The sequence below is a fragment of the Drosophila busckii genome, chromosome 2R, assembly GCF_011750605.1.
Source record: "Drosophila busckii strain San Diego stock center, stock number 13000-0081.31 chromosome 2R, ASM1175060v1, whole genome shotgun sequence".
Lineage (NCBI taxonomy): Eukaryota > Metazoa > Arthropoda > Insecta > Diptera > Drosophilidae > Drosophila > Drosophila busckii.
In genome coordinates, this window is record NC_046605.1 from 6,754,107 (window position 1) to 6,770,031 (window position 15,925).

Genomic DNA, 15,925 nt, shown 5'->3' on the forward strand with positions numbered 1-15,925 from the left:
AAATATTTCTTGATGCGGCTTAAACTGATTGAAATCTTATTTGAATTTATTATTTATAATTTATAATTTTATAGCATTAAAGCTTAGCAACATTAACTACTTGAAATTTATTTCAAATGCTTTACTTAAAAAAAATGTTGATCAAGATTGGGCATAAGCAAATATTACATAGTTTTTTAATTAATAATAAGGCAAAGCGGCAAAAATTATTTGAAGCTTATTTGAATTTAATATTTATAATTATTTGGCTTAAACAAATATTTGCTAAAATTTTTATTTGCGTCAACTTAACTTAACAACTTAAACTGATTGAAATCTTATTTGAACTTCATATTTATAATTATTTTATTAGAGCAAATATTTGCTAAATTTTTTAATTGGCTTAGCGACTTTAACTTCTTGAAATTTATTTAGCGCTTTATTTTAAAAAATTTTGAACAATATAATTTTTTGTATTTAATAATTTAATAACAATAAGGCATTTGAATTATTTTATTTATTTTATGAGCATAGCGGCTTGAACTCTTTGAAACTTAGCGCTTTATTTTTAAAAATTTATTGAAGGTTAGTTAAGCAAATATTTCTTGAATTTTTTAATAACAGCAATTAAAGTTTTTTTAAGGAATTTATGTCACGCATTTTCTAGAATTTTGTTTTCAACGCGGCTAATGCAACCCACACAAAGGCAGCCATAAATTGTTTTTTTTAGCTTTGTGTTGCGTTGGTGGCTAAAAGATTGACGTTGGTCAAGATACTTGTACTCCGAATTTATTTCTTTTGCAATTTGCCATTTCTTATGGACAGCTCGTAAAGTTCTTATAAGCCAGCCAACTATAGCGTGGGTTGTTTATATTTTTCAAGTGTCATTTTGAATACATTAACAACAGCTCTAGCTGTAGCGCTAGTCTAGGCTAGAATCATGACTGCGGCATCTTCTTCAAGCTGACAGCGCATGCTTTTTAATTATAACTTTTCTAACGAATCATTGCAGCTGCCATAAGTTTTTTTTAATGCACTTTTAATGCGCTTTATGCTTTGCTGCTTTTCTTTATAATTTGCTGACTAACCCACCTGTGTGCACTTGTTGCTGACTGCTCCAAAAACGACGCACAAAAGCAGCTGCCGCCAATTACAAAGCGCCAAAACGTTTACCAGCTAATGCGACTGACATTTCATTGCGCGCATATTTTTTTCCCACACACAGAACCGAAATAAAATATCGAAATACGCAACCGACGACGAATTCGAGACTTTCAACGTTTGTTGATGTTGCAAGCAGCGCGCACGAAATGAAACTGCAGCCAGGCGACGAGAAATTGCAGGCCAGGCGGTCTCCACAGATCACGATCTCTCTCTCTTACTCTCGCTCACCCTCACTTACTCCGAAATGGCATTTCCTAGCAACGCTCTCACATTTACACACACACACACACACTTGCCCTCTCTCACTTTTGCGTTCTCTTTAACTTCACCGTTTGTTCTAAGCTCCGCTGCTGCGTTTTGTGTTGTTAGCTGGCCGCGCTGCTGCCCACAACTGAGCGCCAGGTGCGCAGTCGAGACAACAACAGAGCTACAGTTGTGACTTGAAGCGCAGCTGCTGCGCTGTCGGCGTCAGCTGAGCGCCATTATAGGCAGCTACGTGACGTTGGCTTCAATGGGTTAATGCCTGGTTTGCTCACTTACCTGTGCATGCCAACAAACGATTAAGCTACACTGTAAAAAATATAATTATTATTGAAATATTGAAGTCACAAAATAGAATGTTGAATGATTGATTAGCTTTTAAATGCAATTCAGCATAGCCGAACTTTCATTGTTTTGGCTGCAATTATGCATTTGAATTGACTCTGCTTATGGCTACAGTAAACACTCTATACACGCAACCTTAAAATTATAAGCATATACTTTAATTTCAAAAGTTTCTATACAAACAGCGCTATTATTATTTATTTTATTTAAATGAAAAAATTAAAATAATTATAAAAAAGTATTTAAAATTCATTCAAATACATACATAAATATTTTATATCAAATGTTATAAAGACAAAATAAAATGTATATAATTCAAACATAAAGAATAATTAGAAAATAATTCAAATACATAAATATTTTAAATTAAATGTGCAAAATTAATAAAATGCATGTATATAAATAATTTAATATATTGAGAGTTCGAAGCATTGGAAAAAACACATTATTACTCTTAATTTTTCTTCATTCATATAAAATTGAAAACAAAGCCAAGAGTATCAATTGCATTAAAAAATTAACCTAAGAAAAAGCTTAGGAAATAGGAATTACATCTAATGTTATCTTACTTATTTTAAAACAATTTTATTAAAATAGTTTCACTAATAAAATGACAATATTTTAAAACTTATAAGACTTAAGTCTTTAAACTGATTAAACAATTCACACACCTTTTTTAGTTAGTAAAATGTTATATGAGCAACTTTACTTACATGTTGCTTTTATAGCATGTTTACTGTATAATGAATGAGCATAAGATTTAAAGCAAAGCCAACTCACATGAACAGCAGAGTTATAAATTATATGACTAAGCTGTACACGACTTCTCGCTTAGGGTTGATGGGCAGCTACGCTAGAGAACAGTTCCTCTCACTTTCCTCACGCACACACACACACAGCTATGCTAATGAGTGCACAGGTAGATCATGTAGCCTGGCTAAAGTATTTTTTGAATACCAAGAAGAAGTTTTTCATCAAAACAAACAGCAAAACGTAGAAAGCGAGAGACGCTGGTTTAAAAATTTTGGAAGTGTTGAGCATAAATTTGCCAGTTTTGATTATGTTTGACTTTAAGGCACATTCAGGCATAAATCACACGACTGAACAGGAATACATATATGTACATACGTGTGTTTAGGACGCAGTCTGACCTGTGGGTTAATTGCTGACAATTTTCGTAAAAAGGCAGCAGAGAAGACTTTGCGACAGAGAAAGACTCAAGCCAGGCTTAGTTGCGATTTTAATCTTTATTTATAGGCTTGTGGCATGCGTCTCTGTATGTGTGTGTGTGTGTGTGTCTAAGCATGTGTGTGTGTGTGCGTGTCTCAAGGCGCTTGGCTCTTGGTCGCGGTAACAAGACAAGCCAAGGCAACAACACCACACTGAGCATCATCAATAAGAAGCTGCCTGCCCCCATTGGCATTAACGAGGACCAAGCTACAAGAGATTTGCAAGTCTTCGTTGTTGTTGTTGTTGTTTTAGTTGCTGCTTTGCCATGGGCATGCTAACGAAGTTGACAACTTGATGACATTTGATCTCCTGGCTTGCAACGACAACAGCCGCTGCCGCTGCCGCCGCCGCTGGCCTCAAACGACAGCCCAACGATCGCTGTTGAAAGAGATCACTGATCGGTCAGTCAGTCAGTTTGATAATGGCCTAGGCACGCACATGCCACAAGAAGTTGCTCAAATTATCATTAAACTTGCCTCTAATGTGCATAAGAATAGCAAATTTAGATAGCTGCTCTTAGTGGATCGCATATATTAAATTGCAGAATTTATAATAATTATTATTGACACCTTAAGCATGATAAATAAATAAATTAACTTAAATTTTGCAAATATTTTCAGATGAAACCTTTCGAATGTTATAAAAAGTTAATGCAACAGGTATTTATGCAAAAACAATAAATTAGTTTTAACTATTGATATATACATTATTCATTCCATATAAGCAACTTCTTATGTGTTGATTCCAAAAATTCTATACGCTAGCACATTCTCAATATTTCAGTTACTAATTGTAAGACTAAGGTAGAAGAATTTGCTTTTTACTGAGCCTGATATTCTTTAATTTAGCTACAATTTAAATTAAAATATTAAAGTTTTTTAGCTAAAAACTATGAAGCGATATAACAAATTTAATTGAACAAAACATTAAGCAAAATAATACAATAAAATTAAGCTGATTATATATAAATGAATGTTAACTAAAACTATATCGAGAATATAGAAGTTCGTTATAATATTTCTATTGGTGATAAGCGAGTTTAAGTCAAAATGTTAATTTTTCAATATACGAATTTTTTGCATAAAGTTTACAAGACTTCGATCCTCATCTATTAGTAGAGCACTATATATGCTGTCGAGACTGTTACTGACAACGACAGTCAAAGTCAAAGTCATTTGCCTTTGCTGCTTTAGCCGCAGGCCACAAACCAATCAAAAAGCGGGAGAGACCACCAGCAAGTGATGGAGCGACAAGACCGCAGACAGAGTCTATTCAAGTTCACAGTCAAGGCTGCATTTACAAATAATCCATTTATTTATCAAAAATCGAAAACCCATATACAAAACTTGAGACCGACGACAAAAGAACTGAATAGCAACTGAAGAACAGTAGTAGGAGCAATAGATTTGAACTAGTATGAAGTGCTGCAAGTGGCGTCTGTGGGAATGTGTCTAGAGTTTGGATTTGGCTTTGGTTTGCGACTCCAGCTGCTGCTGCTGCTGCTCCTGGGGTGGCGGCAATAAATTGCCCGCTGCGAAAATATTGCGCGGATCCAAATGCTGCTTGGCGGCGGCGTAGAGATTGGCGCCCGTTTCGGTCACCGCATTGCGATACCAATGGCTGCGAATTTTGCCAACGCCATGATGATGCGATAAGGAGCCACCGCAGGCGAGGATTTCATCGCGAGCACAATGCTCAATGGCCTCAAACACATGCACGGCATTGGACATGTCCAGCGAGCGAAAGCCAAAGTAGAAATAGATGCAGGCGCCGGCATCGTAAGTCTGGGTGACACGACACGAGATGGTAAAGTGGGTTATGTGATGTCTCTGGCATTCCTGCAAGCATAAGAAGTTAGTGGAAAGTCTGAAGCGTAGCTTGGGATTTGGGACTAACCGTAACAACGCGCTGCTTGACACAGCGACAGAGCAAACTGCAGCGATCCCAAGGCACTGAGGTCTCAAAGGACTCGGCGACAATGCCCTGATAAAGTGCAAAGTCCTGCAAGGCAAACCAATGATTATTAGAATCGCTATATAGTCAGCTCAACTCACCCTAATGTAAGCAATAACAAAGGTAAATACGTAGCCGCGCTCGCCATTCTGTCCACCTGCCGGAAATCCTTTGTAGCGTGCTGCAATTTCATTGATCAGCGCCTGCTGACGTGCCACCTCCTGTTCCTCACCCTCGAACAGCAGCGTCGCTGCGCATATGTGCGCCAGATCGATGCCCTTCCAGCTGGTCACGTAGCGCTGCTTAATGACGTCCAGACAGCTGGCCAGCCAGCTCTTCTCGGGCTTCAGCGATTGCCCGAATATGAACTGTTCATTGTCCATCAGCCGCACCGAGGCGGGCTGACAACGTCGACGCGCCACTTCGCGCATAAAGAGCACACCCTGCTCAAAGTCGGGAAACACCAGCGAACCATAGCGCTGCACCGCCGGCAGTGGACGCACCTTTAGCACCACCTCCGTTATAATGCCCAGCGTGCCCTCCGAGCCGAGTATAATGTGATTAAAGTCCGGACCGCAACTTACACGCGGCGCACTGCAATCGCGCTCCAAGGTGCCATTAGCGGTCACCATGCGCACTCGCACCACCAGATCCTCAATATTTCCATACACATTCTTCTTCATGCCGGAGGCGCGCGTGGCCACCCAACCGCCCAGCGTGCTGAACTCATACGAGTCCGGCTCGTGACCCACCGTTAGTCCATGCTCGCGCAGCACACGCTCCAGATCCTGACCCACAACGCCAGACTCAAAGCACACCGTTAGATTCTCACGATTCAGCCAGAGCAGTCGATTCATCTGCGACGTATCCACCACGCATATCATGCGCTGCTCCTGCTGCGGACATGTCATCGAACCAGAGACGCTAGTGCCGCCACCAAATGGCAGCAGCATCACATTATGCTTGTTGGCCAACTGCACCAGCTGCACCACCTCATCGTGGCAGCTGGGCCACACCACCAGATCGGGTATGCGTTGGAATTTGTTGTACCACAGATTGTAGATATCGCTGAGCGTTTGTCCATGGCAACGCACCAAACGATCCACGCCCTCCAGCGAATTCTCCACCTTGGTGTTCTCACGCAGCTCGCTGAGGAATTCAGCATTCAGATTTGGCTGCGGAAACGTCTGCGGCATCTGCGGATATGACTTGTCGCCATCCAAGCTCACATCGAACTTTTGCTGCACCCACTTCGTAAACGAAGGCAGCTGACAGCCGCCCAGAGGGTATCTGGAATGGAGAATAAATTCAATTAGTTTCTGCTTGCTTACGGAAGATATTCCAAAAAGAATTTAAAACAATTTGAACTCTATGGCTTTCAAATTCTAGTAGCTAAAATATCTGTCGTCAGTTAATCATTTTATTTAATAATGCCAAATATTTCATGGACCGCTATTATTCCTCTTCCTAAAAGTAGGTTGGGAAAAATTTGAACCTTAGGGTAACTTAACTTTAAGTTTTATTTATGTGAAAAAGGTCGTAAGAGATTTCTAGCAAATGCCACTATCACTTCCTTTTCTGCACTATCAATACACAGTCCTCTATTCGAAATTAATTTGTAATTCCCTATTAGTTACACGTGCTAAAACTAATGAGCTCAAAGACCACTTTAAGTTCTGCTTCTGCTCTATTCAAGAGTCAAGTACGACTCCCCCATTAGTTAAAATGGAACCTAAGGGTTTACTCACTTGTCACCTTTAAAGCAGATGGTTCTATTTTGCTCATAGAACTGTGCATCGTTGTAGCCCCAGCCATACCACTTGAGTGCCTCCTGGCTGCAATAGAAATACATGAATTAAATATAAGAACTGAATTCTTTACTATATTCAAACTTGCCGCTTCTTTGGTATCACGCTCTTGACGCTTTGACAGAGGCGCGTGTCTAGCGACAGCGAACTGCCCTCTGCCGACGGCGCTGCCGACGTTGATGAGGTGGGTAGAGTTGGTGGCTGCTCGGGGATTTGTGTGGTCACCGTATTGCGTTGAGGTTTGGCTGCCATTGGATGATTATTGTCGCTAGTTTTGAATTAAGTTCTTTTAGCTTAAAATTGCACACAGCACTGTTGTTAATAGCGGCAAATATTTACAAAAAAACAAACACAGGCAGAACGACAAAAATCAATAATATGTTTTCCTTATTTTCGGTTTTTTTGTTTTGTAATTTCGTCGCCAGCTAAGTAAACGTCAATTGAAGTGCAACTTGTAACGAGCCTTTTAAATTAAGTTAAGTGTACTATAGATTTGCTAATTTAAGTTCTAACTAAACTTAAATACAAATAGGAAATATTCTACAAAAAATTGACTAAAATACTTTTTTGGTGGCAGCTACCGCACGCGCTTCTCGAACACAACTGCGGCAAGAGAACTCGAATAGGCAAACCAACAGCCCCCCAAAAACAACAGAGAAATAAAAAAAAAAAAAATCAGAGCGCACATGCGCACTTATTAATAATAAAGAGAGGGCTGTACCGGGGGTGAAACGAGCTGGGCGAGTGAGCACTTCGAATTATCGAAAATAAACATCAACAAGGCAAACCATGTTTTATTTCAAGCAAATTTATGTCGCTTTTATCAAATACATTTGTGTTTGTTCATTTAAAAACAAAATTTCGAGCTATAAACACATTTCGTTTTGACAAAATTTCAAATTCCGCATAAAATTCATTTAAAAATTCTACAAAATGCCGGGTTTTAAAAAGATCGGTGCATCCAAAAGCAGCAAAAAATCCACAGCAGCCGCAGCAAAGACAGAAGAAGAAGTAGCTCCTTCTACTATCGATATTAGTCCTATAATGGCGCCCAAAGAGAAGACAGCCAAGAAGACGAAAACAAAGTCTGGCGCTAAAGGCAAAGGCAAAAAGGAATGAACTACAATTTGGAATTTGGAATAGCAACCGAAATGAGCTCATAAAATAATAATAAAAAAAAGTATTTGGACTCAAAAGCATTAAGCGCTACGCTCATTTTCGAATTTCAAGCGCTCTGCAACTTTGTGAGCGCCTCTCATTGTGTGATTATCCTTGCTAGGGATGTTTGAGTCACGCACATAGTAGGAAACTTTTGTTACGGCGACAGGTGGTTTAAATTATAGTAAACTGTGGGCTACACCCCGCTAATTTTAAGGCTTGGCACTTGGAGCGACCCATTTACATATCTAAAGAGAATACTTAAGTATTACGTAGTGTTTAAAACGCTCGGGAAATTTAGCAGCTGCATGTTAATGTTTTATGCATATTGATCTAGTGTCATTTATTGTTTGTTGTGGTTAATTAACTATATAATTGAATACTGCTTTTGCTAATTAATAACACAAAAGCTCACATTAAATTATTTTTCGATATTCGTTGCTGCTTTCTGCTCGAAAGTTTCAACTGCAGCGCGCGACATTTGAAACAAAACTAAAAGTGTGGAAAAGGCAAATGCAAATTTGTTAAAAACTTTATGTGGTCTCTTGCGAAAACAAAAGCTACAAAACCAAACAGTTTTTGTTTGTTAAATGCTTATTTACACATTGCTATACAATTTTACAATTGCTTAAAGTGTAAATTTGTCAAAAGCCCGAACTCGAAACGAAAAGTGGGCGCTATTTGTTGAATTTTCGCACTACGTTTACAATTTTGTTGTTGTGGTTGTTATTGTTGGGGTTAAAGTCTTTGTACATTTTAACATATCTTACTTTGCATTTGGGCATAAGATGTAACGTCAGTTACAGCCTGAATCGCTTAATTTCCACTTCCTTCGTTAGCATTCGTTATTTACTTTAACGTCTAACGTTACGCGATGTGGAAGTGCAAAACAAATATTTACTGCATAACCATTAGGTGATATTTATAAGGCCCACTGTTTATTACGTTTTTTTTTTATAATGTGCTTGAAACTACTTTAAAGCTCAACGGCCTTGCCTACAAGCGCCATCTGTTGTAAGCTAGCGCAATTAGCTCTGTGCCGATAAGTATTGTGGATGATATGTGCTAATTTATTGCGCAGCCCAAAGTGTGGCAACTCTATGAACAGTATCAGTTGTGTGACTTATGTTTTCGTTTTGCAAAATTACACATTTTAGCAGTAAATACTAAAATTAAGTGCAAACTATAAAGTGCAAACAAGAATTAACAGTGCGGGCCACAATTAAAACGTTTTGGGTATAAAGCGTTGAGCTTTTGTAACATAGAGATAAACACTGTGACTCATTTAGACGACAACAACAAAGAAAAGTTATAAACAAATACAATGGCTGCTATGAAAGGTAATGCGTTAAAATAAAATTATTAACTATTAATAATGATATAAATTTTATTTTTATGCGCGCTAACCTCACTTGACTGCAAATTAAAACCACCCACAAACCACAGCGTAAGTTTGCCACCCGCTCCATGCACTTGTATTAGCTAAAGCTAATTTTTTGTTTTGCTTTTGCAGTTTGATTATCTGTGCATTTCTTTCGTGTCTGGGCATGACATTTCTGATATTGGCCTGTGCCGTGCCCACACCAAAGATATTTTATCCATTCTTTGTGCTCATCTTCTATGTGTTGTCGGTGCTGCCAGTGTTTATAGCAAAGCGCACTACGCCTGGCAACGAAACTAATCCCAAAACTGAATTTGCGCTCTTCCTTACCGCCGGAATGGTACTCAGTGCTTTTGCTCTACCCATAGTGCTGGCTCATTCGGCAGTTGTAAGTTTCTTACAACTATAAGCAACGTTTTGTTTTGTCTATACAACTTTATTTGCCTTTTAGATAACCTGGACGGCCTGCACCTTAACGCTTATTAGCAACGTTATTAATTACTCCACTATGTTTGGCTATGCCATGCGAGATGAAGGCTTCGATGCGCCATACGGTGGCATGTTCTAGGATCTCTGCCATGTAGTGCAGCTTAACTATATAATCGAAAATTCAAAAAGCAGTTTTAGTGCTAAGCAGCAGTTTTGTTTTAAATGCAGACACAGCAGTCAAATCTCACACGTATTTAAAGAAACGAAATTAATGAATAATGTGTAATAAAAATATCAGTCAATGAAACATAATAACAAATAGCATATTGATTAATAAAAAACAATTTTGAAATTGCTTATTAAGTGTGGTGTAGTGTTGGTAAAGTGCGCGCTGTGTGCGCAACACACTGTCATCCAATGTTGAGGCTGCGGTAAGTCCATCGCTAACAAAAAAAAATTGTTATTTTGAAAATTATAGCAAGCGATGGCAGCAGCTGCCGAAAATAGCAAAAGCAATGCAGATTTTGAAGATGAAGGCGAAAGAGAAGAAGAGCAAGAAAATGATACGGATTGGGAAGGATATACAGAGCTGGAAATGGATATGGATAGCGATGTAGAAAGTTTATATTCAAATTTTCGTATACAAGAAGAAGAAGAGCAAGAAGTAGCAGCAGCTAGAGCTAGTGCAAGTCCAAGGATAACAAAACCACAAGCTACTATAACAGGTGTGGAGCCAATGGTTAAATATCCTTTTGAGCTTAAAACAGGCGTGGGGTAAGGCTTTAAATTTTAAACAAAACGTAGACTAATTGTTTGTACTTAGCAATATATTAACGGTGCATCATACGGTGAAGGATGAGCAAGGACAACAGCAGCGCATACGCATTGCTGCCAGCTGCTTTAATGAGCTGAGCAATAAGCTGCTGGTTATTGATAAGCGGTAAGCTGCAAATTAGGAAATTGAATGTGTCTAACCTATTTTTGCTTTTAGTGGCAACATTTTTATATTTGACTTTGTTAGCAAGCGCTATTGGCGTCTTGGACTGCGTTTGCCACAGGCAACACAGTTGATGGCTTCACCACTGAATCGCAATGAGTATTTGGTGGCTAACAAATTGGGTCAAATATTTGTAGTGCATGTGGAGCACTCGCTGGTGAACAGACGCAATGATGTGGGCAATGCTGCAATTGAGCAAATAAGCTGGGGAAATCGTATACAAAGCTGCACAGCTACCAATATGCTGCTGCGCTATGGCGCCGAGTCAAAGCTGCTGAATCTAAAGACGCTGCAGGTGTCGCATCAACTGGAGTTTGATCAGTCGCGCTACTCGCTTAAGCTGGCTGCCTATATGCCCAATACGGATCAGTTCTTTACATGCTTTACCAATGATGCGCTGCATGTTTGGTCATCACATACGCTGCAAGTTGTGCGCATTGCGCAGCCCATCAAAGCGCTGCAGCGTAAGCTGCGTCTGCAGAGTGCAGAGAAGCGCATAGCAGAGTTTGAGCTGCGCGGTTCGGATGACAGCGATGAGGAAGCGGACACATTGGAGCTTAATTTTGATTGCCAGGATCATAACTTTGCAGATGGCAAGCTGCTGGCTTATAGCTTTACGCCAAATGGCAATAAGTTGTGCTTTAGCACACTCGATGGCTATTTGCTGCTGCTAAGCGCTGCGAGCTTGGAGCTGGAGCGTCTGTATCGCCTGCGAGATTTTACGCTTAAGCAGCTGCTGCTGCTGCCACAGCCAAAGGAGCGCATACTGTTTGGCATAACAGCGCGTGGTGCGGTTATAATGTTGGATTTGGAGCAAACAGCGCACAAGTTGATAGTGCAGCAGCCAGTGGCAAGCAGCTTGAGCTTGAGTCGCGATGGCAAGCTGCTAAGCGTGCTGTCCAAATGCGGCGAGGTGAATGTTTGGTCCACTTGTCGACTTTACAATGCGCTGCAAGCGCAAACGCAGTGCATCAGTCAAGTGCGTGCGGCTATAAAGCAGCCCAAGCTGCCGCTGCGTAGCATAGGCGGCATGCAGCACGAGCTGCGGCAGCTGCTGAAGCGTGAGCGCTTGGAGGCAATGCTGCGCGAGTATGGCTGCTATCCGGAAAAGTATCGCTTTATTATATGGAGCACGCTGCTGCAGCTGCCAAGCAATGGCGCGCAGTTTCAAGCGCTGCTAAAGCTTGGCCAGCCTGCTGTAGTCAAGCAGCAGTGCAAGAAGATTAACAAAGAGCTGCCACGACGTGGTGTTATCAAGGTGTGGAGCTGCCTTGCGCACTGGTGCAAAGTGTTTGGCTATGCTGAGTTTATGCCACATTTGCTGTATCCGTTTGTTAAGCAGCTGCCCAAGCATTCGCTGGTGATTTTCGAGCTTATGATGACGCTGCTGCTAAATCATTTTCAGCTTTACTTTGAATTCTATCCGCTGCCACCGGAGAACTATCTAGCCATGTGTGAGAATCTGCTGCAGTGTCATGATGCGCAGCTTTGTAAGTACTACAAATCGCTGGAGCTAAAGTCACAGGACTATGCCTGGTCGCTGCTGCACAATGCATTTGCCGAAGCGCTGGAGCAGCAGCAGTGGCTAATGCTTTGGGACAATGTGCTCACCGAGCCGAGCTACTTTCTCATCTTTGTTGTTGTGGCCTACAATATGCTGCATCGCGAAGTGCTGCTGCGTCTGCCGGACAAGCAGGCGGTGCAGAATTTCTTTCGCGAGCAAAATGCTACAGATGTGCCCAAGCTGCTGTCACGTGCGCGCAAGCTAATGCGCCAATGTGACGCCTCCATGCATCCGCGTCGTTTTTTGCAGCCATTCGAACCCGTGCCCAAGGGTGTGTATCCCAAATTTCTCAACTATCCCAGTCAATGGATTAGCGAGCAGGAGGAACGCAAGCTGTTGATGCTTAAACAGCAGCAGGACATTGATGCGCGCATACGTCACTTGGAGCTGGAAGAGCTCAAAATCAAAAAACGTCTTGAAAACGGCCTTAAGCAAGAGGAGCACACACGTCGCCTTAAGGAAATGGAAAAACTCTATCAGGACACCATACAAGCCGAGGAGGAGCGCATTTCCTGTCATCGCAAAATGCTGCTCACCTATCAGCTGGAGGTGCGTCAGCGCAAAAGCGAGGTCATCACTCAGCTGCAGCAGTCGCAGCAGCGTCGTCGTGTGCTCGAAATGGAAAAGGACATTGACTTGCTTATGCACAGCATTGAACGCGAACGTCGGCGTCGTAATCAAGAAATGCTTTTCGCTGAGGATGAAATACGCAATCAGGAACTGGAGCTGTTGGCGCAACGTTACTACGCCGAAACCGCTGGCGCACCGCTTGCCCAAAAATATTATGATAATATACAGAAAATGTGCCAGGAGCGCGATGAGCTGCAAAGCAATCTCAGAGAAATGACCTTGGAGCATCTGCAAAAGCCGCGCATTTCGGAAACCTCAATACCAATGGAGCCGCAGCTCATCGAAATCGAGCGCTCCATACTCGAAATACAACGTGAATTTAGCGATATTATAAATAGCGAGGAATAGTCTGACCAAAAACGAGAGATTTGTACCTTCAAACAACAACACCTGCCTATAATCTAGTGATAGTCTTTATCAGACATTTATATTGCGTTAGAAATTTACAAAAACAACAACTGTGCATTATTATACATTTTATATGAACATTAAACAAATCTAGACAACTTTAATTTATTGCACTGGAATTTTTACTTTATATATTTTATTATATTTAAGTAGGTACAACAATTGATGTTTTTAAAAATTATTAAACATTTTTAAAGCGTTAAATTATTAATCTGCAACTCTTTTTAATCTAAATCGTTTATCATGCAAACTACTTTTAGTAAAAACTTACACAGTTAAAGACTATTTGACAATTTGGTTAAAAAGTTATTTTATAAAAGTGTTTACAAAAGAGAGAACTATTATATTTAATAGGCTTATTATATTTACAAAATATTAAAAAGGGATTTCCCTTCTTACATTAGTACAGTTGTTTACATTTTGCCTTAGAGCTCTTTGCTTATATTTTTCCTATATATTTTGCTTTCCTGGTAAAAAGTTATATTCGAAAATTTAAGATTAAGAGCTCAGAGATAAAATAGTTCTAATCTGCTATAATTAATTATGTATTCAATTCAAAATTAGTTCATTAAATCGTTCTACAATTATGTTTATTGGATACATTTTTATCAATCTATTCTATAAATGTATTATTAAGTTATTTTTTCAAATAAGAGCATTCTATTCTATTATTTATATAAAGGCATAAATATGGTAGATGCTCGTAGGCAGTCTAGCTCCCATGATCAGTTTCTAGCTCTAATTAAAACAGCAGCAAAGCAGCGACGCTCTTGATGAGTCGCAGCTGCTTACAGCGCAGAGCGAGCGAGCAGCGCTGTCAACGTCTCTACGCAGGCAGAAACGATAAGCAGATTGGCTTAGCAGACAAAGTCACGTGGTTGTGCTCAAAGCATTGAAGCTACGTGTCTACGTGCTTGTTTATATTGAATCTTATACATCAAATGTTCTTATTTGAAGCATAACTTAATTGTAGATAATATAATATTTAAACTATAGCTATGTTTGTATTACATATATGGCCAACTTAAATTCTTACACTAACTACTAATAGTCACTTTTTTATATCCTTGCTTTGCTTGGATATCGGCGTAGGCACAATCATTTTAGGCACATTGATTACCAGATGAATGGTAGAGGGTGGGATTTGAATTTGATTGTCAGCGGCTGCAATTAAAAAATATATCAAATAGCTGATAAAAGCTTACGCAGAACTAACCATTGTTGGTGTGCTGCAGCAGCTCACGCTCCAATGTGGCCACACGCTCGCGCAGCTCACGTATCTGCTGCTGCAGTTGCGCATTCTGCTCGCGCATGTTTTTATGCTCTCCACGCATTTTCTCGCGATAACGCGAAGCTGCAGCGCGATGACGTTGGATGCTGTCCTCGCTGCGACTGGGAGCAGTCTTGGGTTTGGCTGCAGTTGCAGCAAAGCTGCGCCTTTTGCTGTTGTTGTTGTTGCTGTTGTTTAGTATGGCCTTGAGTCGCTCCTTGATGGGCAGCTGTGATGTGGGCGTTAAGCTTGCGCTGCTTGGCTTGGGCAGTATGTATGGACGCACTGTTTGTGCCGGCAGCTCTTTCTTTTTTTGCACAGGTATCCAAGTCATTAGTTGCGGTTGCACTTGTATTAATTGCACTGGCGTTGGCGGCGGCGCAGCAGCAGCTGCTACAGTTGTGTGCGTTCTCAGCAGCTCCTCCACATTGGGCACAGGCTCAGCCATTGGCGCATCTGTTGCTGCACTTCCCTCCAGTGCATAAACCTGTGGCGTATGCAGCGAATCAGTCTCAGCTGTTCCTGCTGCTGCTGTCTCCGCCGCTGGCAGCTTCTTAGCATTTTGCTCCGCCGCACGCTGAAATCCAATATCAAATGGATTCACATGCTGCAGATCCTCGAACAGCCCCACCTCATCGCAGTTCTTAATCAAACGCGTTGGCGTGGGCGTCTGATCGGCAGCAAACAAGTTCTCACTAATTCCTATGGACATATCGCTGGCTGACTTTGCTTGCTGTCCATAATCAAAGTCAGCAAAGGAAATGCTGCCTTCGGGCTCTGGTTCCATTGTAGCATCCAATTGGAATTCATTTAAATGTAAGCCACACACAATAACAAACTTATTTGCTTTGTTGTTTACAAAAATTCTACAAGGTGCAAAGAGTGCAGCATGAAAATAAATATTGCTGTCTCTAACAACAGCAGCTTATTGGCCGGCCGCCACAATTTTGCTTTGCTGCAGCCCTAGTGCTCACAGCTGTTTTATTTTGAATTTTAACAGCTTTTAACTGCAAGACGTGAAAATGCAAACGATTAATTTTTAGCTTTAAATTAAATTTAAAATTAACTAATTTCGCTATTTTCTGTAAACTAAATATTTATTTTTAGCCCGTCAATGTAATTTCTTTGATTTTTCTTTTTATTGTATTATATATAAAATATAAATATATAATAGGATCAATTTACAATTGTTTTCTTAACAGTATTTATATTTTAATATTTATAATAATTAATAGAAAACGTTTTGAGCTCGTTGCTTCGCTTCCACATATTCTGCTTTTAGTTCGTCTAAATTAAAATTCTCTTTGCCAACTAATAATAATAATTTTAATTAAAATGCTAGCAGTAT

General features: G+C 40.2%; 5 protein-coding genes across 6 annotated transcripts in view; 2 read left to right on the forward strand and 3 right to left on the reverse strand.

The window, feature by feature from the left end:
* Nucleotides 1-1,481, reverse strand: part of LOC108596865 (KN motif and ankyrin repeat domain-containing protein 1) — a 32,199-nt gene extending 30,718 nt beyond the window's left edge. The window contains exon 1 of the mRNA XM_017983017.2: nucleotides 1,072-1,481. The gene's annotated coding sequence lies outside the window, so the exon portion shown is untranslated. The remainder of the gene's footprint in view (nucleotides 1-1,071) is intronic.
* A 2,789-nt stretch (nucleotides 1,482-4,270) lies between these two features.
* Nucleotides 4,271-8,370, reverse strand: LOC108597686 (alkyldihydroxyacetonephosphate synthase). Of its 2 annotated transcripts, none has more exons than XM_017984362.1 (6): nucleotides 8,314-8,370; nucleotides 6,829-7,008; nucleotides 6,681-6,767; nucleotides 5,034-6,222; nucleotides 4,876-4,980; nucleotides 4,271-4,817 (listed from the first exon to the last, which is right to left on the reverse strand). In XM_017984362.1, exons 2-6 carry the CDS (start codon nucleotides 6,990-6,992, stop codon nucleotides 4,431-4,433), a joined length of 1,932 nt encoding a protein of 643 aa, XP_017839851.1. In that variant the 5' UTR covers nucleotides 6,993-7,008; nucleotides 8,314-8,370; the 3' UTR covers nucleotides 4,271-4,430. The 2 variants fall into 2 exon arrangements, with proteins under 2 accessions (XP_017839851.1, XP_017839850.1); XM_017984361.1 differs by having other exon boundaries at nucleotides 6,829-7,052; nucleotides 8,314-8,329.
* Nucleotides 8,371-8,990: 620 nt separating this feature from the next.
* LOC108595684 (leptin receptor gene-related protein) lies at nucleotides 8,991-10,020 on the forward strand. Its single transcript, XM_017980965.2, has 3 exons — nucleotides 8,991-9,240; nucleotides 9,413-9,667; nucleotides 9,731-10,020. Exons 1-3 carry the CDS (start codon nucleotides 9,223-9,225, stop codon nucleotides 9,845-9,847), a joined length of 390 nt encoding a protein of 129 aa, XP_017836454.1. The 5' UTR covers nucleotides 8,991-9,222; the 3' UTR covers nucleotides 9,848-10,020.
* Nucleotides 10,021-10,152: 132 nt separating this feature from the next.
* On the forward strand, nucleotides 10,153-13,392 carry LOC108595092 (TBC1 domain family member 31). Its single transcript, XM_017980244.1, has 3 exons — nucleotides 10,153-10,482; nucleotides 10,532-10,648; nucleotides 10,700-13,392. Exons 1-3 carry the CDS (start codon nucleotides 10,193-10,195, stop codon nucleotides 13,245-13,247), a joined length of 2,955 nt encoding a protein of 984 aa, XP_017835733.1. The 5' UTR covers nucleotides 10,153-10,192; the 3' UTR covers nucleotides 13,248-13,392.
* Nucleotides 13,393-13,988: 596 nt separating this feature from the next.
* On the reverse strand, nucleotides 13,989-15,428 carry LOC108595626 (cyclic AMP-dependent transcription factor ATF-2). The gene is made up of 2 exons (XM_017980893.1): nucleotides 14,524-15,428; nucleotides 13,989-14,471 (listed from the first exon to the last, which is right to left on the reverse strand). Exons 1-2 carry the CDS (start codon nucleotides 15,362-15,364, stop codon nucleotides 14,359-14,361), a joined length of 954 nt encoding a protein of 317 aa, XP_017836382.1. The 5' UTR covers nucleotides 15,365-15,428; the 3' UTR covers nucleotides 13,989-14,358.
* Between the last annotated feature and the right edge of the window lie 497 nt (nucleotides 15,429-15,925).

Coding starts and splice junctions, on each gene's coding strand:
- LOC108597686 (XM_017984362.1), bottom strand. CDS start 6,992: ATGGCAGCCAAACCTCAACGCAATACGGTGACCACACAAATCCCCGAG. Junction 4,981..5,033: donor TTGTTATTGCTTACATTAGG/GTGAGTTGAGCT, acceptor TTTGCCTTGCAG/GACTTTGCACTTTATCAGGG. Junction 4,818..4,875: donor TCAAGCAGCGCGTTGTTACG/GTTAGTCCCAAA, acceptor TTATGCTTGCAG/GAATGCCAGAGACATCACAT.
- LOC108595684 (XM_017980965.2), top strand. Junction 9,668..9,730: donor TGCTGGCTCATTCGGCAGTT/GTAAGTTTCTTA, acceptor TTTGCCTTTTAG/ATAACCTGGACGGCCTGCAC.
- LOC108595092 (XM_017980244.1), top strand. CDS start 10,193: ATGGCAGCAGCTGCCGAAAATAGCAAAAGCAATGCAGATTTTGAAGAT. Junction 10,483..10,531: donor GAGCTTAAAACAGGCGTGGG/GTAAGGCTTTAA, acceptor GTTTGTACTTAG/CAATATATTAACGGTGCATC. Junction 10,649..10,699: donor CTGCTGGTTATTGATAAGCG/GTAAGCTGCAAA, acceptor TTTTGCTTTTAG/TGGCAACATTTTTATATTTG.
- LOC108595626 (XM_017980893.1), bottom strand. CDS start 15,364: ATGGAACCAGAGCCCGAAGGCAGCATTTCCTTTGCTGACTTTGATTAT. Junction 14,472..14,523: donor GCTGCAGCACACCAACAATG/GTTAGTTCTGCG, acceptor TTTTAATTGCAG/CCGCTGACAATCAAATTCAA.